This window comes from Artemia franciscana, chromosome 13, assembly GCF_032884065.1.
Source record: "Artemia franciscana chromosome 13, ASM3288406v1, whole genome shotgun sequence".
In the NCBI taxonomy this organism is placed as follows: Eukaryota; Metazoa; Arthropoda; class Branchiopoda; order Anostraca; family Artemiidae; genus Artemia; species Artemia franciscana.
Window position 1 is genome coordinate 19,518,705 of NC_088875.1, and position 22,659 is coordinate 19,541,363.

The following is a 22,659-nucleotide window of genomic DNA, read 5'->3' on the forward strand; positions in this document are numbered from 1 at the left end:
AAGCCAAGTTCAAGGCGTCCCCCTGAAAACATTCCCCCCCCCCTCCTGTGGAAAACACCCTTCCACGAAAAATACCCTCCTCCTTCCTGCATAAAATACCCCTCCCCCTATGGAAGATAAGGTTTTCTAAATTGGAGTTTTTTTTTTTTTTTTTTTTTTTTTTTTTTTTTTTTTTTTTTTTTTTTTTTTTTAGTTTCGTTGAGAAGTTCTATGGAATGGAAAAAAAAGGAATTTACAAACCAAAATTATCTTAAAAACTTAGAAAAAAACTGCAAATCCAATTTTGCTGAAAATACTTCAATATGAACTTGTGAAATTTTTAGCAGTAGTTAGGGTGCCAAATAAAAAAGAAAAAGAAAAAAGTGTAAGCGAAAAGTCTTCAAAATTAAGCTAAAAATATATGTTACTAAAAAGTTTAAGAAGATTTAGCATTCCCTTGAAAGAAAAGCTAGCTTTTGTTACACATCTGATGCATCTAACTTCTGTGATGCTAAGCTCTATGATACCTGATCCAGAATTTCTAAACGAAAACATTTTTTAAGTCCTATTTTTATTGTATGTCTAATCTCAGTATGCTTTCCTTTAGAAATATTTCTGATACTTTTTCAGGAAACTCCAAACAATACTAAGGGCTTTTTTTTATCAAGGATTTTGGTTTGAACATTAGGTAGGCTCTTAGAGGGTGAAGTAGTAAGGGATATACCTGATTGCCTCTCTCAAGTGACTACAACCAACTTTTTATTTTGATTGTCTGGCTAGTTGTAATTCCAACCAAACAAAAATTAGGCCTAGAACGTTTGTCTTTTAGATTTAAGACTGCAACCAATGCAAATACTGCTTCTCTAACTTCATAACCATAGATAATTATCACCACTGAGAAACAATATTTTTTCAGTTTTTAGATGCGTTCCAAACTTCAAAATCAAGTTCTAACTGCCCCAGAACGCAAACATTGACAAAATAAAGCCGTGTTTCCATTCTGGTGTTTAAAGGCTAACTACTACTACTACTACTACTAATAACTCACTGCAGCACCAAGCCGCCTGAGGCCAACACAGCTACGCACGCTCCTCCTCCAACCTAATCTATTTAAAGCCTCCCTCTTTACACCCTCCCAGGAAGTTCCCATTTCCTTTAAATCCTTATTTATGACATCCTCCCAACCCAGACAAGGACGACCTGCTTTCCGTGTAGCCCCAGACGGTTGGCCAAAAAGGACAATCTTCGGTAATCTGTCATCCTTCATCCGTAGAACGTGGCCTAGCCATCTCAACCTTTCTTTCATTATAGCCCCAGAAAGCGGGATTGAACCACACTTTTCGTACAACCTACTGTTTGAAATACGGTCAGTCAGCCGGGTACCCAGAACAATCCGTAGGCAATTTCTCTGGAAAACATCTAGTAAATTTTCATCTGCTTTTCGGAGTGTCCATGCTTCAGAGCCATATTTGACCACTGTCATCACTGTAGCTTCCAATATTCTAATCTTGGTTTGTAGGCTTATCTTTCTATTCTTCCAAACTTTTTTTTACTGTGAAAAAACACCCTGAGCTTTAGCTATTCTACTTTTAACATCTTCACTGCTCCCACCATCTTTACTAATAATACTACCAAGGTAACTGAAGCTCCCAACCTGATCAATCTTTTCGTTACCTAAGGTCACCTGTTCATCTTCACTTATTCCTAGCCTTAGTGACTTAGTCTTCTTAACATTAATTTTCAAGCCTATTTTAGCACCCTGAACTCGTAAAACCTCTAAAAATTCATTCATTTTGCTCACACTTTCATCTAATATGCTTAAATCATCAGCATAATCTAAGTCTAGGAGCGTTCTTCCTCCCCATTTGATTCCATGGTCTCCAATTGCCTTTCCTGTGCTCCTTAAGACGAAGTCCATCAAAATGATGCATATAAAGGGGGATAGAACACAACCCTGCTTAACTCCTGATTTAATACAAAACCAGTTGCTAACCTCATTTCCTACCTTAACCGCAGCAGTATTATTCTCGTACATAGCGCAAATCACTTTAATGTATTTTTCTGGTATACCATATAACGATAAGACCTTTTAACGCTGTTCTATCAACAGAATCGAAAGCTTGCTCATAATCGATAAAACTAAGGACCAAAGGTGTTTGACAACGAAGGGACTTCTCAATTATTAACCTAAGAGTGAAAACATGGTCGACACATCCTCTACCTTTTCTAAAACCGCATTGTTCTTCCCTTAAAACTTTGTCTACAGCATGTCTCAGTCTAAAAAGTATCATATTACTCAGTAATTTGCTACCTACAGAGACCAGACTAATGCCTCGATAATTACGACATTCACTCTTGTCACCTTTCTTATACAGTGGTTTAATTAAGGTTTTCCTAAAATCATTGGGTACTTCCCCTTTTTCAAAAATCATGTTCATAATCTTCAGTAGCTTATTCCTAACCTCAGAGCCACCATATTTAAGGAACTCATTAATCATACTATCAGTACCTGGGGCCTCATTATTTTTTAATCCTTCTAGTACTGTCGCTAATTCTTCCTCACTAAACAAATCTTCCTTCACATCCAAGGTATCACAAACTTTTTCATTTTCATCTATATCTTTTCCTGCAACTGTATCTCGGTTTAGCACATTCTCAAAATGTTCCACCCATCTTTCTTTAACTTTTTCCTTATCACTAACTGTGGCCCCATTTCTATCTTTAACTGGGACTAGTCCGGATCGGCTAACAGGAAAGAAAATCAGCCAATGATACCGAAAAACTTTTATTTTACAATTCAGCATTGAAAATAAAGTTTCAAATAGGCTGATTCATTTGGTATTTTGTCTGTGAAACTTTGAATGAGAACATGGCTTACAAATAACTTGCTGTCTTGTCAGCTACAGAGGGAAATATTACTTGTTTTCCTGTAATTTTCACATGATTAGACATGATTGCTACATGGTTTAATAGTGATTGCATAGTTAGTGAGGCTATGATCTACCAAAAGTTGTAGCGAAAATGTTTTTTGTTTTCTTCTTGCATTAAAGGGCAAAAATTCGGCAAACATTTCAACTCTTCAATATTTTCAATTTTGCGAAAAATTAGAAAAAAACCTTTATTTTTGAGAGTCCCATCCTTGGCCCTTCGAAATTCCCTTGCCCCTCTCACTACCTGGCATGTTGCACTTGTTTGAGCCTGAACTATGCAATGGTGTTGGGTTTGCGTAATTGAAGATATAAAGTGGGCAACTGTCTTTCAGTGGGGGAGGGGCTATTCCCCCCCCCGTGGAAAGAGACGCCCCTTAATTACCCTTATTTAAAAAAACCCTAATTGCAACAGTATATATATATATATATATATATATATATATATATATATATATATATATATATATATATATATATATATATATATATATATATGAACAAAACTCAGATTGTTTAAGAAAATTCAATGCAACAATTTGATCTGCAGACCTACAATTTTCATAACACCCAGGGGAAAGGGGTGACCTAATGGCTTATCATTCGTAAAAACTTCATATTTTCCCTCTTCTTAATCAAGTTCATGCTTACCACATATAAGGAAAAATTATTCTCACCTTTTTTTTTTACAGGCTGAAACAAGATTCATTGATGCACAGGAAAAAAGACGTTCTGTTCAAATGGCTTTAAATAGCATTCAAGAGAAACTGAAAGATATACATTTAGAGTTGGACAGAACACCAAGAGGGGATGATAGATATTTGAAGCTTATTACTCAGGAGCACTCTATCATAAGAGAAGAACGGAAACTTCGTGACGAGGGGCTATTGTACGAAAAAAGTGAAAGAGATAATTTTAGTGCTCTTTCGAATGCTGTGAGGGATTCACACGAAAGAGAAAGAGCACAAGGTGAGAGAACTAAGTAAGTTTAATTTTTACCTGTTTTCTAATGTAAAAATTTATTGTCCTACAAAATTAAGTTCTCCTTTCAATTTAGATACCACAGCAACCAAGCCTGTGTGCACAGACCTAACTAAGAAAACCTTTGTGTAGAATACCTGAAGAAATAAAAACTATCTGTGCGGTAGCAAGGATGAGATCTTAAAGATGGCTAAGTGACTGTTTGCCTGCGGAATTATCTATTCGCTTTGTGTGCAATCATTACAATGTACATTTCGTATTTCGTTCAAAAAAATAGGAAGCAGTTTTGTTAGAACCAGTTGTGTTTAGTTCTTATTGGTAGTGGTAGTAGCACTCCTTCTATTAGAGGTATTTACAACCGTAGTTTTAGGAAAAGGTTGTGAAATCATTTCTTCTGGCTGGATGTGAAATATAAAAACGAAAATGAAACCAAAACAAAAAAGGTTCGGGCAGAAATGTCTGAAAACCTGTGTGCAAATCTGTTCACAGGGTTCAGGGGTAGGATTAAATTATTCCTTGAGACTGCAATAAAAATGTCCAGCCTAAAAAATTTGTGAAAATTTAAGCCTGAAAAGGTTTCTCCCCTTTTAAATGTGTGCACCAAAAATGTCTATAATGTTATTGAATGTTTATTGAGACAAGGTTGATTTTTTCTCCTTAATTGCCAATTTTTACAATGTTACAAATATATTTTAAAATATTGAAAATAATTTTAGGTATTGGTCAATCATGGGATCAATTTTGGGAACTGTTGTTGGTCTTTTTGGCTCTTCTGCTATCAATCGAATGCGAATGAAGGAGATCAAAGAACTTGTCGTGGAAGCGGCTGGAAGTAGAAATGATTTAACTCTCCAACTTCATGATATTGTACAACGTAAGTTGATAACCACCTCACTAAGATAAATTATTTATAGAAAGATTCATAAATAATTTGCCCGAAATACATTTTGCTAATAAGTAATAACCTTGAAGTATCCAATTTCCTCCCTCGACCCCCCTCCTCCCATTTCTCGCCCTAAAAAATTTTTGCTCTCTAAATTTAAGGTCTGAAAGTTTCTTTGGCAAGAGAATCGTGCCTGAAAATCAGTCACATTTACTTGTGCTAATTTCTTACATAAAATTACATACACATAAAAATCATATTTTCACAATTAGTAAATAAACAGAAGTATTATTGCATGTGACTTTATCCATAAATTTGGAGGTTTCTCTACTGTCAATTAGACTCATTGCAATTAATTTAACGCAAAATTATACCACGGATCAGAGTATGGATGGGATTTTGGACAAATAACGTCCCTAATTCTTGACTCTTTGCATGCTCTTTTAGTTGAAAAAAAGTATAACCCCCGTAAAGAGGACAAAACTCTCAATGTCCATGTCCCTGAATATCTTCTGTATTTAGTAAACACTGCTTCAAATATAAAAACAAATCCAAATCCAGTGTTTTTTGTGTGGTGGGTGTTGGGCCATGGAGGGAGGGCCAAGGGTCAGCTCCCATGATTTTTGGAATAAATTGTCGCTAACAATTTTTTTTCGTGGGGGAGGGGGGCTCAGACTATGGAGGGACGACTGAGGGTTATATCTGTTCATTTTTGGAATAAATATCGCTAATATGTGTTCCTAGAGGAGGGGGTTGGGCCATGAACAGAGGACCAGGGGTCAGCCCGGTTACTTCTGAACTAAAATATTGTTAACAATTTTTTTTTGAGGGGGTGAGTTGGGCTATGGAGCGAGGGCTTAGGGTTCAGCTCTCATGATTTATCATTGATAAGTTTTTCTAGAGGAGGGGGATTGGGCCATGGAGGACCAGGACTTAGGAATTGAATATCATTAATAAGTTGCTTTTTAGAAGGGGAGGGATTGGGTCTTGGAGGGCCAGGGGTGAGTTTACATAATTTTGGGAATAAAACATCGTTAATAAGTTTGTTTTGTTTTATTGGAGGGTGGTTAGGCCATAAAGGGAGGGCAAGTGGGTAGCTTCCTTAAGTTTTCGGAACAAAATATTGTTGATAAGGATTTTTGAGTTGGGTGGGGGTCAGGCTTGTCCGATCTTTTAACTATTTGAAAAGCCCTTACAAAAACCTTACATGCCCCTGGGGCATAACATACAGCACATGCCCCCTGGCTCTAGGGGTTTGTGTTGACCCTGAAGTTTTTCTTGTCTGATCTTGAATTTTTTCTTGTCTTTGACTTCCTTAGTTGACTCCTTAATTTTGTTAACTGATTATTGGACTATTTCAAACAAACTGGCTATCTCAAATTTTGGTTGGATGCATTTGGAAGAAACAAGGATGTGGGGGGGGGGTAGATGTTATCCAATTACTTTTTATTCTTAAATAGATAACTGGGACTTTCAATTTTCAATCAAACGAGCCACCTTTGAAGCTTATACGACCACCCCTTAAATAAAAAGCTTACTTGCCGGTAGTATCCCCGTAGGCAATTTAAAATGACCCATAATTGCTACTCTTTTCTTCCTTAATGGTTTAAGATCACAAAGAAGTTTACTGACGAATCCCTCAAGATGCAGGTGTTATTCATTTTCTTCAAGATACAGGTGCTCCTTATAGAATAGGTTCTATAATCTTTATTATATAATTATGATCATATTATAGATATGATCCTTATATAATATATAATTTTTCCTTTGATTGTTAAAAAACCTACTAGGGTCAAGTGGGAAAACCTTTTGGGCCTGCCAGAGAATCTTCTTCAGTCTTCTTCAATATGTTTTTTAAGACATTCTTCAAGACGTTTCAAGACATTTTTCTTCAAAACTTTTTTTAAGACGTTTTTTAAGGCATTTTTCTTCGACACGTTTTTCAAGATGTTTCAAGATATTTTAAGATGTTTTTATGACATTTTTCTTCAAGACGTTTTTCAAGACTAAATATGGAAGAGGTCGTAGTATAAACTTCAAAGGGAGATCCTTCGATTGGAAATCGGATATTCTTGTACCCTTTTTAAGAGTCAAAAGTGAATGGAGGGCAGCTATCCCTCCCCCACACCCTTTTCCTTCAAGTATTCCTATAAAAATTTTGAGATAGGCTTTTTGTCATAAATAGTTTGAAGATCAAATTACAAAACTCAGGGGTAGGCACAACCCCTAGGGCCAGGGGGTAGGCATTGTTAGTTATGCCCTAGGGGCATATATGTTTCTAATAGAAGGAATTTTCCTTTAAACTTCAGAGAGGGCTCATTTGATTGGAAATTTAAAGTTTTAGCTCATTTCTTGGATTCAAAATATATCAGGGCAACTAGTCCTCCCCCCGCCCTTTTTGCCCAAATATATCCGACAAAAATTTTATGATATCCATTTTGTTAAAAATAGCTCAAAGATCATAAGATATCACAGTCAATAAGAGTCAAAAGCTATCAGGAAAATTGGCCTCCCCCCCCCCCACGTTCTTTTTGCCCATATACATCTGAGAAAAATTCTGAGATAGCCTTTTTGCTAAAAATAATTCAAAGATCATGTTACAGAATTCAGAAGTAGACACAACCCCTAAGGCCAGGGGGCAGGCATTGTAAGTTATGCCCTGGGGGCATATATGGTTCTGATAGAAGGGATGCCCGTATAAACTTCAGAGAGGGTTCATTTGATTGGAAATCGAAGGTTCTTGTTAATTTTTAGGATGCAAAAGATATCAGGGCAACTATTCCCCCACGCACCCTTTTTGCCCAAATATATCCGATAAAAATTTTAAGATAGCCATTTTTTTAAAATTAGCTCAAAGATCATAGAACGAAAACTCTGGAGTCGACGAAACCCTTCAGGGCCTGGAGGATGGCGTTGCAAGTTTTGTTTGGGGGGCATATATGGTTCTTATAGAAGGGATACTCGTAGAAACTGCAAAGAGGGCTCACTTGATTGGAAATTGAAAGGTCTAGTTCGTTTTTTGAGAGTCTAAAAAGATTGGAGGATTACTAGCCTCCCCCAAGTCCTTTTCCCCCAAACCCATCTGATAAAATTTTGTGATAACCATTTGTTAAAAGTAGTAGTTCAAAAATTAGATAATAAAAACTCTTGGGGGCATATAAGGTTTTTATGTAAGGGGGGGTCGTATAAACTTCAGAGATGGTTTAATTAATTGGAAATTGAAAGTTCTACTTACTTATTGATTAGTCAGAAGAATTGAAGGGCATCTACAACCCCCCCCCCCATCCTCATGCACACACACCCTCTTTTCCGCAAATGCATCCAATCAAAATTTTGAGATTGCCAGTTTGTTTGAAAAAGTCTAACGATCAGAAAAAATACAGGGTCAACGCAACCGCCCCCTTAGAGCCCGGGGGAAGGGTTATAGTTTCTGCCGTGGGGTATATAAAGTTCTTATGGAAGAATAGGACCTATAAACCTCAGAGAGGATTCAAACGTTCGAAATTGGAAGTTCTAATTCCCTTTTTAGGAGTAGAAAGTGATCCGATGGCATCTAGCCTCCCCCCCGCCAACCTTCTTTTCCCCAAAGGCACCCTTTTCGTCTTTAGTTATTTTGTTTAAAATCGACCAAAAATCATATAACAAAGATTCCAGGGATAGTACAGCCCACCAGAACCTAAGGAAAAGTGTGGTAAATTATGCCGCGGGTGCATAAGTAGTATCCCTGTATGCAGTTTAAGCTCAAGCTACTAGTGCTACTACTAATAACTCACTGCAGCACCAAGCCGCCTGAGGCCAACACAGCTACGCACGCTCCTCCTCCAACCTAATCTACTCAAGGCCTCCCTCTTTACACCCTCTCAGGAAGTTCTCATTTCCTTTAGATCTGTATTTATGACATCCTCGCACCCCAGATGAGGTCGACCTGCTTTCCGTTTGGCCCCAGATGGTTGGCCAAAAGAGACTATCTTCGGAAATCTGTCATCCCTCATCCGCAGAACGTGGTCTAGCCATCTCAACCATTCTTTCATTATTGCCCTAGCAAGCGTGATTGAACCACATTTTTCGTACAACCTACTGTATGAAATAAGGTCAGTCAGCCGAGTACCCAGAACAATCCGTAGGCAATATCTCTGGGAAACATCTAGTAAATTTTCGTCCGCTTTTTGGAGCCCACATGCTTCAGAGCCATATTTGACCACTGTCATCACTGTAGCTTCCAATATTCTAATCTTGGTTTGAAAACTTACCTTCCTATTCTTCCAAACTTTTTTTTTAACTGTGAAAAAACACCCTGAGCCTTAGCTATTCTACTCCTTATATCTTCACTGCTCCCACCGTCCTTACTAATAGTACTACCAAAGTAAGTGGAGCTGCCCACCTGATCAATTTTTTGGTTACCCAAAATCACCTTTTCATCTTCACTTATTCCTAGCCTTAGTGACTTAGTCTTCTTAACATTAATTTTCAAACCTATTCTAGCACCCTGAACTCGCAAAACCTCTAAAAATTTATTTATTTTCCTCACAATTTCATCTAATACTTAAATCCATCAGCATAATCTAAGTCCAGGAGAGTTTTTCCTCCCCATTTGATTCCATGGTCTCCAATTGCCTTTCCTGTGCTCCTTAAGACGAAGTCCATCAAAATGATCCGCATAAAGGGGGATAGAACACAACCCTCGTTAACTCCTGATTTAATACAAAGCCAGTTGCTAACCTTATTTCCGACCTTAACCGCAGCAGCATTATTCTCGTATATGGATCACTTTAGTACAACGTATAGTTCAAGTATAGTACAAATCACTTTCATGTATTTGTATGGTATACCACATAAGGATAAGACCTTTGCTTAAGCTCTTCTATCAGCTGAATCGAACGCTTGCTCATAATTTGTAAAACTAAGGACTAAAGATGTTTGACAACGAAGGAACTTCTCAATTAATAACCTGAGAGTGAAAACTTGGTCGACACATCCTCCACCTTTTTTAAAACCGCACAGTTCTTTTCTTAAAACTTTGCCTACATCATCTCTCAGTCTAAAAAGTATCATATTACTAAGTAATTTGCTACCTACAGAGACAAGACTAATGCCTCGATAATTACGACACTCACTCTTGCCACCTTTCTTATACAGCGGTTTAATTGAGTTTTTTTTTTTAAAATTATTGGGTATTTCCACTTTTTCAAAAATTATAATCATAATATTCAGCAGCTTATTTCTAACTTCAGAGCCACCATATTTAAGGAACTCATTTTTCACACTATCAGCCCCTGGAGCCTTATTATTTTTTAATCCTTTTAGTACTGTCGCTAATTCTTCCTCCCAAAACAAATCTTCCATCACATCCAAGGTATCACAAACTTTCTGATTTTCATTTTTCCTTAATACTAACAAAATTTTTCTTAATACTAACAGATTTTTATGGCACTCGGTATTAACCAAGTGAGATATAGCAATCGCAAATTCTGTCGGTCTGTCGGTCCCGGTTTTGCTACTTTAGGCACTTCCAGGTAAGCTAGGACGATGAAATTTAGCAGGTGTATCAGGGACCGTACTGGATTAAATTAAAAATAGTCGTTTTTCTGATTTGACCATCTGGGGGGGGGGGGAAGTGGGGGGCCCGTTAATTCGGAAAAAATAGAAAAATTGAAGCATTTTTAACTTACGAACGGTTGATCAGATCTTAATAAAATTTAATGTTTGGAAGGATATCGTGTCTCAGAGTTGTTATTTTGAATCCCGTCCGGATCTGGTGACATTGGGGGGAGGGGGATATGGGATGGGGAAACCTAAAATCTTGGAAAACACTTAGAGTGGAGGGATCGGGATGAAACTTGGTTGGAAAAATAAGCACAAGTCCTAGATACATGATTGACATAACCGGAACGGATCCACTCTCTTTGGGGTAGTTGGGGGGGGGGGGTTAATTCTGAAAAATCAGAAAAATGAGGTATTTTTAACTTACGAACGGGTGATTGGATCTCAATGAAATTTAACATTTAGAAGGATATCGTGTCTCGGAGCTCTTGTTTTAAATCTCGACCGGATCTGGAGACATTGGGGGGGGGGGGTGGTAGGGGGAAACCTAAAACCTGGAAAACACTTAGAGTGGAGGGATCGGGATGAAACTTGGTGGGAAAAATAAGCACAAGTCCTAGATACATGATTACAATAACCGGAACGGATCTGCTCTCTTTGGGGTAGTTGGGAGGGGGGGGGGTTAATTCTGAAAAATTAGAAAAAAATGAGGTATTTTTAACTTACGAATGGGTGATCGGATCTCAATGAAATTTGATATTTAGAAGGATATCATGTCTCAAAGCTCTTATTTTAAATCCCGACCGGATCTGGTGTCATTGGGGGGAGTTTGGGGTGGAGGAACCTAAAATCATGGAAAACGCTTAGATTGGAGGGATCGGGATGAAACTTGGTGGGACAAATAAGCAGAAGTCTTAGATACGTGATTTACATAATTGGAACGGATCCGCTCTATTAGGGGGGGGGGTAATTCTGAAAAATTAGAAAAAATTACGTATTTTTAACTTACGAAGGAGTGATCGGATTTTCATGAAACTTCATATTCGGAAGTACCTTTTAACTCAGATCTCTTATTTTAAATCTCAACTGGATCCAGCGTAATTGGGGGGGGGCAGTTTGGGGGACCGGAAATCTTAGAAAATGCTTAAAGCGGTGAGATCAGGATGAAACTGGATGGGAAGAATAAAAAAACCTGTCTAAGATACGTGACTGACATAACCAGACCGGATCTGCTCTCTTTGGTGGAGTTGGGGGGGGGGGGGAGGGGGTAATTTTGAAAATTGAGGTATTTGTAACTTATGAAAGGGTGACCAGATCTTAATGAAATTTGATATTTAGAAGGATCTTGTGCTTTAAAGCTCTAATTTTAAGTTCCTAACAGATCTTATGACATTGGGGGGAGTTGGAGGGGGAAACCGCAATTCTTAGAAAACGTGAAAATTGGAGTTTTTTTATCTTACGAAAAGGTGATCGGATCTTAATGAAATTTGATATTTAGAAGGATATCGTGTCTCAAAGCTCTTATTTTAAATCCTGACCGGATCTGGCGACATTGAGGGGAGTTTGGGGTGGGGGAACCTAAAATCATGGAAAACGCTTAGATTGGAGGGATCGGGATGAAACTTGGTGGAAAAATAAGCAGAAGTCTTAGATACGTGATTTACGTAATTGGAATGGATCCGCCCTATTAGGGGGGGGGGGTTGATTCTGAAAATTAGAAAAAATTACGTATTTTTAACTTACGAAGAAGTGATTGGATCTTCATGAAACTTCGTATTTAGAAGGACCTCGTAACTCAGATCTCTTATTTTAAATCTCAACCGGATTTAGCGTAATTGGGGGGCAGTTGGGGGGACAGGAAATCTTACAAAATACTTAAAGCGGTGAGATCAGGATGAAACTGGATGGGAAGAATAAAAACATGTCTAAGATACGTGACTGACATAACCGGACAGGATCTTCTCTCTTTGGTGGAGTTGGGTTGGGGGATAATTTTGAAAATCGAGGTATTTGCAACTTACGAAAGGGTGACCAGAGCTTAATGAAACTTGATATTTAGAAGGATCTTGTGCTTTAAAGCTCTAATTTTAAATTCCGACCAGAATCTGTGACATTAGGGGGAGTTGGAGGGGAGACCGGAATTCTTGGAAAACGTGAAAATCGGGGTATTTTTATCTTACGAATAGGTGATCGCATCTTAATGAAACTTGATATTTAGAAGGAATTCATGTCTCAGAGGTCTTATTTCAGATACTGACCAGATCTTTTGACATTTGGGGGAGTTGGAGTGGGAAACCTTGGAAAGCACTTGGAGGGGAGGAATCGGGATGAAGCTTGGTGGATAGAATAAGCAAATGTCCTTGATACGTGATTGACGGAACCGTACTGGATTTGCTCTCTTTGGGGGAGTTGGGGGGAGGGGTTCAGTGATTTGGCGAGTTTGGTGCTTCTGGATGTGCTAGGTCGATGAAAATTGGTAGGCGTGTCAGGGAGCTGCACAAATTGACTTGATAAAGTCGTTTTCCCAGATTCGACCATCTGGGGGGCTAAAGGGAGAAGAAAAATTAGAAAAAATTAGGTATTGATAACTTTCGAGTGGGTGATCGGATCTTAATCAATTTTGATATTTAGAAGGACATCGTGACTCAGAGCTCTTATTTTAAATCCTGACCGGCATTAAGCCTCTTATTTTCCTTTTAAATCCATCTATTGATTTATAGAATTTTGTCAGAGCTCATACCATATGATCTCTTGGCTCTTAGCTCTTCTTGCATCGTCACAAGTGCCATATGAGCTCTTAGCTCTTGTTTCTAATATCAACAAGTTTTTCTTAATACCAACAAAAAAAAAAAAATTTAAAGGTTTTTTTTAAGATTAGCAAGTTTTTTTCTGAACATTTAAAGTTTTTTCTTAATAGTAACAAGTTTTTCATAATGCTAAGAATTTTTTTCAAATTATAACGAGCAATAATAACATTTTGTTCTTGGTAAATTCATTTTTCTTAATAGAAACAAGTTTTTTCTTAACACTAACAAATTTTTTTCTTATTATTAAGAAGATTTTTTTCAGATTAGAAAGTTTTCGATAATTAGAAGCTTTTTCTTAATAGCAAATTTTTCATAATGCTAACACATTTTTATGGCACTTGGTATTAACCAAGTGACATATAGCAATCACGAATTCTGTCGGTCTGTCGCTCTGTCTGTCCCGGTTTTGCTACTTTAGACACTTCCAGGTAAGCTAGGACGATGAAATTTGGCAGGCATATCAGAGACCTACCAGATTAAATTAGAAATAGTCGTTTTCACCATTTGACCATCTGGGCGGAGTGGGGGGGGGGGTCGGTTAATTTGGAAAAAATAGAAAAAATGAAGTATCTTTAACTTACGAATGGTTGATCAGATCTGAATGAAATTTGATGTTTGGAAGGATATCGTGTCTTAGAGGATTTAAAAAAAAATTAGTGTCTCAGGATTTTAAATCCTGACCGGATCTGGTGACATTGGGGGGAGTTGGGAGGGGGAATCCTAAAATCTTGGAAAACACTTAGAATGGAGGGATCAGGATGAAACTTGGTGGGACAAATAAGAAGTAGTCCTAGATACGTGATTGACATAACCGGAACGGATCTGATCTGTTTGGGGTAGTTGGGAGGGGGGTTAATTCTGAAAATTAGTAAAAATTAGGTATTTTTAACTTACGAAGGAGTGATTGGATCTTAATGAAATTTGAAGTTTGGAAGAATTTCGTGCATAGAGCTCTTATATTAAATCCTGGCTGAATCTGGTGACTTTGGGGGGAATTGAGGGGTGAACCTAAAATCTCGGAAAACGCTTAGAGTAGAGGGAATGAGATGAAAGTTGGTGGGAAAAATAAGCACTCAGTCCTAGATACGTGATTGACATAACCGGAGCGGATCCGCTCACTTTGAAGGAGTTGGGGGGAGGGTTAATTCTAAAAAATTAGAAAAAATGAGGTATTTTTGACTTACGAAAGAGTGATCGTATCTGAATGAAATTTCATATTTAGAAGGACCTCGAAACTCAGATGTCTTATTTTAAATTCCAATCGGATCCAGTGTCATTGGGGGGGGGGATCTTGGAAAACGCTTAAAGCGGAGAGATCAGGATGAAACTTGGTGGAAACAATAAGCACAAGTCCAAGATAGGTGACTGACATAACTGGACCAGATCCGCTCTCTTTGGTGGAGTTGGGGGGGGGGAGTAATTCGGAAAAATTACAAAAAATGAGGTATTTGTAACTTACGAACGGGTGATCAGATCTTAATGAAATTTGATATCTAGAAGGATCTTGTGCTTTAGAACTCCAATTATAAATCTCGACCAGATCCGGTGACATTGAAGGGAGTTGGAGGGAGAAACGGAATTCTTGGAAAACGTGAAATTCGAGGTATCTTACGGATGAGTGATCAGATCTTAATGAAACTTGATATATAGAAGAATCTTATGTCTCAGATGCTCCATTTTCAATTTGAATCGGATCCGGGGACATAGAGGGTCGGAGGGGAGAAACAGAAATCTTGGAAACCGGAAATTTTGGAAAACCCTTAGAGTGGAGAGATCGGGATGAAACTTGATGGGAAGAATAAGCGCAAGTTATGGATACGAGATTGACATAATTGGTACGGGTCTGTTCTCTTTGAGGGAGCTGCGGGTTGTTAATTTGGAAAAATCAGAAAAATTGAGGTATTTTTAACTTAAGAACGGGCCACCGAATCTTAATGAAATTTTATATTTAGAAGGAACTCATGTCTCAGAGCTCTTATTTCAAATCCCGATCAGATCTTTTGACATTGGGGGGAGTTGGAGGGGGAAACCGAAAATCTCAGAAAACGCTTGTAAATGTCATAGATACGTGATTGACGAAACCGGACTGGATCCGCTCTCTTTGGTGGAGTTAGGTGCTGGGGTTCAGTGCTTTGGCGAGTTTTGTGCTTCTGTATGTGATAGGACGATGAAAATTTGCAGGCGTATCAGGGAGCTGCACAAATTGACTTGATAAAGTCGTTTTCCCCGATTCGACCATCTGGGGGGCTGAAGGGAGAGGAAAAATTAGAAAAATTTAGGTTTTTCTTTAACTTACGAATGGGTGATCGGATCTGAATGATTTTGATATTTAGAAGGACATCGTGACTCAGAGCTCTTATTTTAAATCCCGACCGGCTTATTTTATTTTAAATCCCGAGCTCATATCATTTGAGCTCTTAGCTCTCTCGACAGAGCTGTTGCGGTCCGAAGACACGCTAGCTGAGGGTCCGGGGCCCGGTCAGCTATGGTAAAAAAATTTCAGTACAATATTAAGCACTCTTTAAAAATACTGTTTGCGTTTTGCGCATAAAAATCCATATAAACAAAGAAAAACATATAAAAAACACCACATATAAAAACACACACTGCTGAACTGGAGACTGACCGTAAGGAAAGAAAAAAGGGGCCCTACACCCATTAAATATTGAACTTTCTCCAGGCCGAGACGCCATCTGTAATCTACACATACCTCTGGATCTAAAGTAAGCTAATGTGTGGCAGCACCTTCACACCGTCTGTGTCCTCATAGACTTTATGTGATATGGTATTTTTACGACTCGAGCTGTATATTTGTTTTTTTTTAAGAGCAAATGGGCATGACACTCGCTCTTGGAACTAAATTATTTTCTTCATAGTCCCTTTAAACACTCATATTGAAATTATCATTTACATAGTGTGATGGCACCCCTTACAGACCCTTTTGATATCCTCATTGTGTGTTTGCACATAGTACACCTTCGAACCCGCAAGCACACTCTTGGATTTTAAAAATAACAACTTATTTGGGGCCTGGCGCTTCACTAGCTCCGGGTAAATGGACTCGTCCCAGTTGGTTTAGACCATTTGACAGCTAATGTGCTTGCTTTTTTTCCAACAGATTATCTGTTTTAAACTTTTAACAGGAGTAAATAGGTGTCTCCGTAATACACTTGAACTTGTCCCTCCCCCGGTCTTTAGAGCTTACACATATTGTAATAAAATTCCAACATGAGTTTATTTGAAAGCTCTAATATGGTAGCGCCAATGGGAATGTTTTTATTTAAAATTATACCTCTTTTTCCTGTGTAAAAGGACTATATTGAAGTATATGATCGTGAATGATGTGGAATTCAGATCGTGAATGGTGTGGAATTCGGAATTCAGAATGGCAAATGATGTTTGAACCCTTTCCTCTATGATGAATCTAAACTATAATAGGAATTAAAGGGGGTGGCTATTTAGCAGAAAATTTGAAATAGTGAATATCACCGCCCGTAAACTTGTGTTTTTATTCTCACTATAATAAGCTTAAAGAAAACATTCCTTACATATAGTTCGTTCTTTAACTTCTAGTAGCTCTCGCATAGCTAGTCATCTCCCCAAACATATCATTAAAGCTCTTGTAACATGAAATACAGTTTTTAGTTTTCCAAATAACTTGAGCCTTATGAAAATACAAAAAAGCCTTTCCTTCATAAAATACTCTCCGAAATTGCTGATTTGCTTTAAGTATTAGATGTGAGTATCTTCATTCATGTTTAGATAAATATCATGCTGTGCCCAATTTTCCAAGCGAGAATAATATACTTTTTTCCTTGAATATTCGCTCCTTTTTCACGATCGAGTAGCAATAATAGGTTATGTTGACCGCTTAAGTGAAATGAGTCAGAATTTTAATATGAGGAAAGGCCACCTCCTCAAAAATCAAAGATTTAGGGTAAATCTAACATTTTTACGCCATTTTACGGCAAAATCAAGGATTATGTTTAAGTATAAGTCGGTCAATTTGCGGTTCGCTCGTAATATTATAGTGATCAAATTTATTAGACAATGGAATGGTCCCCCATGTAATTATCGCAAGAGCAGCTGTCTGGTAGGAACTAAGCCCTTTCATGACGTAAAAGTATCATTCATTTTTTAACTCAGTGTACCTGTTCATACCTTTGTTTAGAAAGCTCCTAGAATATTTTTCGATTAGCGAAAAAGTGCTTTGAAATAACAGGTATTTGAAATAAAGAAAGTTTTAATATTTTCCGAGAAAAATAGGTCAATATTTTACTGACAGAACCACGTAATAGCCAGAGGGAGGGGGGCTTATATATTTGTTTAATATAAAGAATTAAAGCAGGTTAAATTTGGGTATGCACACATTAATTTTGGCGGGGGGAGGAGTACAGAAACAGAGGCTTACCCGTTGATGTCTTTGAGACATACTGTTTTTGAGAGTTGATGTGTTATTTCTGAAATCTAATACAAGACTGATGGGGATCCCGTTCTAGACCTGTTTTATAGCCCACCGGAGAATATAAAATTACTCAGTTCCTGCTAGAAGGATGGTGGATGACGCTTCTGTTTTCCTGGAAATTGCAGGATACTAGGAAGCCTTTGTTCATGCGAAGATCAATACTCTCTGCAACTGTTCTCCAGAGAGAAAATGGTGGTGAAAATCCCATGTTTGTTAAAAAAACAAAATAGCGGAGAGGCATGAAAATATTTGGATGATGCAAGGAGCATGATCTTACTTTATTGCGAGGGAACCCTCGCAGGTTTTTAAAAGGAAATTCTGCTTTGGTGTGGACCCTGAAGGCTTTTTAAAAAGAATAAGCAAAGAAAATGTGAAGTAAACAGCCCCTGGCCCTCGTGTGTTTTTAAAACTTAACATCCAAGGAAATCCTGATTGTGGAGTATGTGCTTTATCAAAGAATCTATTAGGTAACCTTTGCATCCTGAAGAAAACACTCTATTATGCAACATCCAAATCCTATGACATTACATCTAAAGAACAAATGATTGATGAGGGGCTCCTGAAGGTTTTTCCTCTATAGCTATAGGTTTTTTGAACATGCTTCATTTAGAAAACATTTCCCTATGATGTAACATACATCTGAAACCATTCCCTATGAAGTAGGTGTACTATACACGTGCGCTATAGTATTGCGTCAGCACCACGTGCGCTTAATGACGTCTTGAGGTGCTAGTAGCTCCATTTGTACTCCCCCTGTGGACCTCGTGAAATCCACAATTATGTCTCTACTAGTCGATTTTATACTTTTACGCTGAGTGAAGGAGGTAAAACCCGAACTCTTGTTTGTAGTAATTTTTATTCGTCTCAAGCTTTATTTGCATCTTCAGTTTAAGTTTTACTTGTTTTAAGATTTATTTCTTAGTTTACACTAATACCTGTTATATGTTTTTTGCTATTAATTTCTTGTTGTTTATTGAATTTCTGCTTGTTATGGGTTTCATTTATTCTTTAATAACCATTATTGGTCTTTTTGAGTTTCAGTTACTGGAGGTTTCTATTTCTTCTCATCTTACGTTTAATATGACCTTTACCTTTATTTAGGAAACTACTTTTTCGGATTTTTTTTTATTAAATATGCTATAAGACCTTTGTAAGGTTTCACAAATTTGTCTTGTAATCTATTTAGTTTGTGGGCTTTAATACCCATTCCCCCCCCCCCTGGTAGTAGAATATTGCCCATTGCTCTAAAGAAAATAAATCATGTTTCTTTTAAGCCTTAAATCGTTCTCAGTTTCTGTTGAACATTTTCTTATTGTTTGATTTTATATCTTTCTTTGTAGGCTTTTTCCCTAAAACTTTAAACCAAGTAAATGAAAAAAGAAAAAAAAGTTTTTCTGTTTGCATCCCCTCAAGCCCTCGCTCTTAATGCTGAAAGTATGCTTACACTGAGACAAATTCACCAAAAATTGGTCGAAGTCACCTCCCTATAGAAAAATCAAGCTTTCCGTATTTTGTATTTATCAGATAAAAATTTTAAAATACTTTTTGCTCTTTCGTATTATCTACTGAAGTCCTTAGAATTATAGTATAGTTCAAATTTAATTGAAAATAATCGAAAATTCTTGCGAAAGATGATTACTACCATTAATTAAATCATAACTGCTTAAAGAAAAGTAAGTTTATTCGCTGGTTGACCAATCCAAGCGATTTACCATTTTCTGTCATTCTTATCTTTGCTATTTCTTACCTATGTGATACCCTATTGCTAATTTTGAACTATACTATATGTTGCTAATTTTAAAGAAATGGGTATATATTCGTTGACCATCAAACTTTAGTGTATGAGTCGTGCACTTGCTTATCTCAGATATCACAGGCATGATATCTACTCTTGCTTCCTTTCATTCTGGTTAGTTTTTTTTTTAATCATGTTAAGATTAATGATCTTTACTAATAATTTTGAAAAGTTAAAATTGGTCCCTTTGATCAGTTCCTATTTTGTTTCGCTCAATGTTTTATCAGGTCTCTATGTCTCATGGGCCCAGATTCTATTTGAAAAATAGTGTTTTTATGGCACTTGATATTAACCAAGTGACATGTAGCAATCGCAAATTCTGTCGGTCTGTCGGTCCCGGTTTTGCTACTTTAGACACTTCCAGGTAAGCTAGGACGATGAAATTTGGCAGGCGTATCAGGGACCGGACCAGATTAAATTAGAAATAGTCGTTTTCCCGATTTGACCATCTGAGGGGGAGTGGGTGCCCGTTGATTCGGAAAAATAGAAAAATTGAAGTATTTTTAACTTACGAACGGTTGATCAGATCTTAATGAAATTTGATGTTTTGAAGGATATTGTGTCTCGGAGCTGTTATTTTAAATTCCGGCCGGATCTGGTGACATTGGGGGGAAGGGGAGTTGGGAGGGGGAAACCTAAAATCTTGAAACACACTTAAAGTGGAGGGATCTGGATGAAACTTGGTGTGAAAAATAAGCACGAGGCCTAGATTCATGATTGACATAACCGGACCGGATCCGCTCTCTTTGGGGTAGTTTGGGGGGGGGGGTTAATTATGAAAAATTAGAAAATGAGGTATTTTTAACTTACGAACGGGTGATCGAATTTTAATGAAATTTGATATTTAGAAGGATATCGTGTCTCAGAGCTCTTATTTTAAATCCTGACCGGATCTGGTGACACTGGGGGGGGAGTTGGGAGGGGAGCCTAAAATCTTGGAAAACACTTAGAGTGGAGGGATCGGGATGAAACTTGGTGGGAAAAATAAGCACAAGTCCTAGATGCAATATTGACATAACCGAAACGGATCCGCTCTCTTTGGGGTAGTTGGGGGGGGGGGGTTAATTCTGAAAAATTAGAAAAAACGAGGTATTTTTAACTTACGAAAGGGTGATCGGATCTCAATGAAATTTGATATTTAGAAGGATATCGTGTATCAGAACTCTTATTTTAAATATCGACCGGATCTGGTAATATTGGGGGGAGTCGGGAGGGGGAACCTAAAATCTTGGAAAACACTTAGAGTGGAGGGATCGGGCTGAAACTTGGTGGGAAAAATAAGTACAAGTCCTAGATACAATATTGACATAACTGGAACGGATCCACTCTTTTTGGGGTAGTTGGGGGGGGGGGGTTAATTCTGAAAATTAGAAAAAATGAGGTATTTTTAACTTACGAACGGGTGATCGGATCGCAATGAAATTTGATATTTAGAAAGACATCGTGTCTCAGAGTTCTTATTTTGAATCCTGAACAAATCTGGTGGCATTGGGGGGGGGGAGAGTTGGGAGGGGGAAATATAAAACTTGGAAAACACTTAGAGTGGAGGGATCTGGATGAAACTTGGTGGGAAAAATAATCAAAAATCCTAGATAAAATATTGACATAACCGGAACGGATCTGCTCTCTTTGGGGTAGTTTATGGGGGGGGGGGGTTAATTCTGAAAATTAGAAAAAATGAGGTATTTTTAACTTACGAACGGGTGATCGGATCGCAATGAAATTTGATATTTAGAAAAACATCGTGTCTCAGAGTTCTTATTTTGAATCCTGAACAAATCTGGTGGCATTGGGGGGGGAGAGTTGGGAGGGGGAAATATAAAACTTGGAAAACACTTAGAGTGGAGGGATCTGGATGAAACTTGGTGGGAAAAATAATCAAAAATCCTAGATAAAATATTGACATAACCGGAACGGATCTGCTCTCTTTGGGGTAGTTGATGGGGGGGGGGGGTTAATTCTGAAAAATTAGAAAAATTGAGGTATTTTTAACTTACGAACGGGTGATCAGATCTCAATGCAACTTGATATTTAGAAGGATATCGTGTATCAGAACTCTTATTTTAAATCCCAACCAGATCTGGTGACATTGGGGGGAGTTGGGAGGGGAAATCTAAAACTTGGGAAACACTTAGAGTGGAGGGATCGGGATGAAACTTGGTGGGGAAAATAAGCACAAGTCCTAGATTCATGATTGACTCAATCGGAACGGACCCGTTTTCTTTGGGGCAGTTGGGGGGGGGGGGGTAATTCTGAAAAATTTGAAAAAATGAGGCATTTTTAACTTACGAACGGGTGATCGAATTTTAATAAAAATTGATAATTAGAAGGATATCGTGTCTCAGAGCTCTTGTTTTAAATCCCCTACCGGATCTGGTGACACTGGGGGGTGGTAGTTATGAGGGGGTACCTAAAATCTTGGAAAACGCTTAGAGTGGAGGGATCGGGATGAAACTTGGTGGGGAAAATAAGCACAAGTCCTAGATGTAATATTGACATAACCGAAACGGATCCACTCTCTTTGGGGTAGTTGGGGGGGGGGGGTTAATTCTGAAAAATTAGAAAAAATGAGGTATTTTTAACTTACGAACGGGTGATCGGATCTCAGTGAAATTTGATACTTAGAAGGATATCGTGTCTCAGAGCTCTTATTTTAAATCCTGACCAGTTCTGATGACATTTGGGGGGGGGGGGTTGGGAGGGGGAAACCTAAAACTTGGAAAACACTTAGAGTGGAGGGATCGGGATAAAACTTGGTGGGAAAAATAAGCACAAGTCCTAGATACATGATTGACATAACCGGAATGGATCTGCTCTCTTTGGAGTAGCTTTTTTTTGGGGGGGGAGGGTTAATTCTGAAAAACTAGAAAAAATGAGGTATTTTTAATTTACGAACGGGTAATCGGATCTCAATGAAATTTGATATTTATTAGGATATCGTGTCTCAGAGCACTTATTTTAAATCCTCAACAGATTTGGTGACATTGGGGGGGGGAGTTGGGAGGGGGAAACCTAAAACTTGGAAAACACTTAGAGTGGAGGGATCGGGATGAATTTGGTGAGAAAAATAAGCACAAGTCCTAGATACATGATTGACATAACCGGAACGGATCCGCTCTCTTTGGGGTAGTTGGGGGGGGGGGTTAATTCTGAAAAGTTAGAAAAAAATGAGGTGTTTTTTACTTTCGAACGGGTGATCGTATCTCAATGAAATTTGATATTTAGAAGGATATCGTGTCTTAAAGCTCTTATTTTAAGGCCTGACCGGATCTGGTGACATT

At 37.9% G+C, this 22,659-nt stretch overlaps 1 protein-coding gene across 3 annotated transcripts in view; it reads left to right on the plus strand.

Moving 5' to 3' along the window:
* The window catches only part of LOC136034622 (mitochondrial potassium channel-like), a 66,316-nt gene that overhangs the window by 12,947 nt on the left and 30,710 nt on the right, over nt 1-22,659 (plus strand). For all 3 annotated transcript variants that reach the window (XR_010619218.1, XR_010619217.1, XM_065715916.1), the window contains exons 2-3: nt 3,599-3,888; nt 4,604-4,761. Coding sequence is in view for 1 of the 3 variants with exons in the window: in XM_065715916.1 (XP_065571988.1) it covers nt 3,599-3,888; nt 4,604-4,761 (448 nt within the window). In the remaining 2 variants the exon portion in view is untranslated. The remainder of the gene's footprint in view (nt 1-3,598; nt 3,889-4,603; nt 4,762-22,659) is intronic.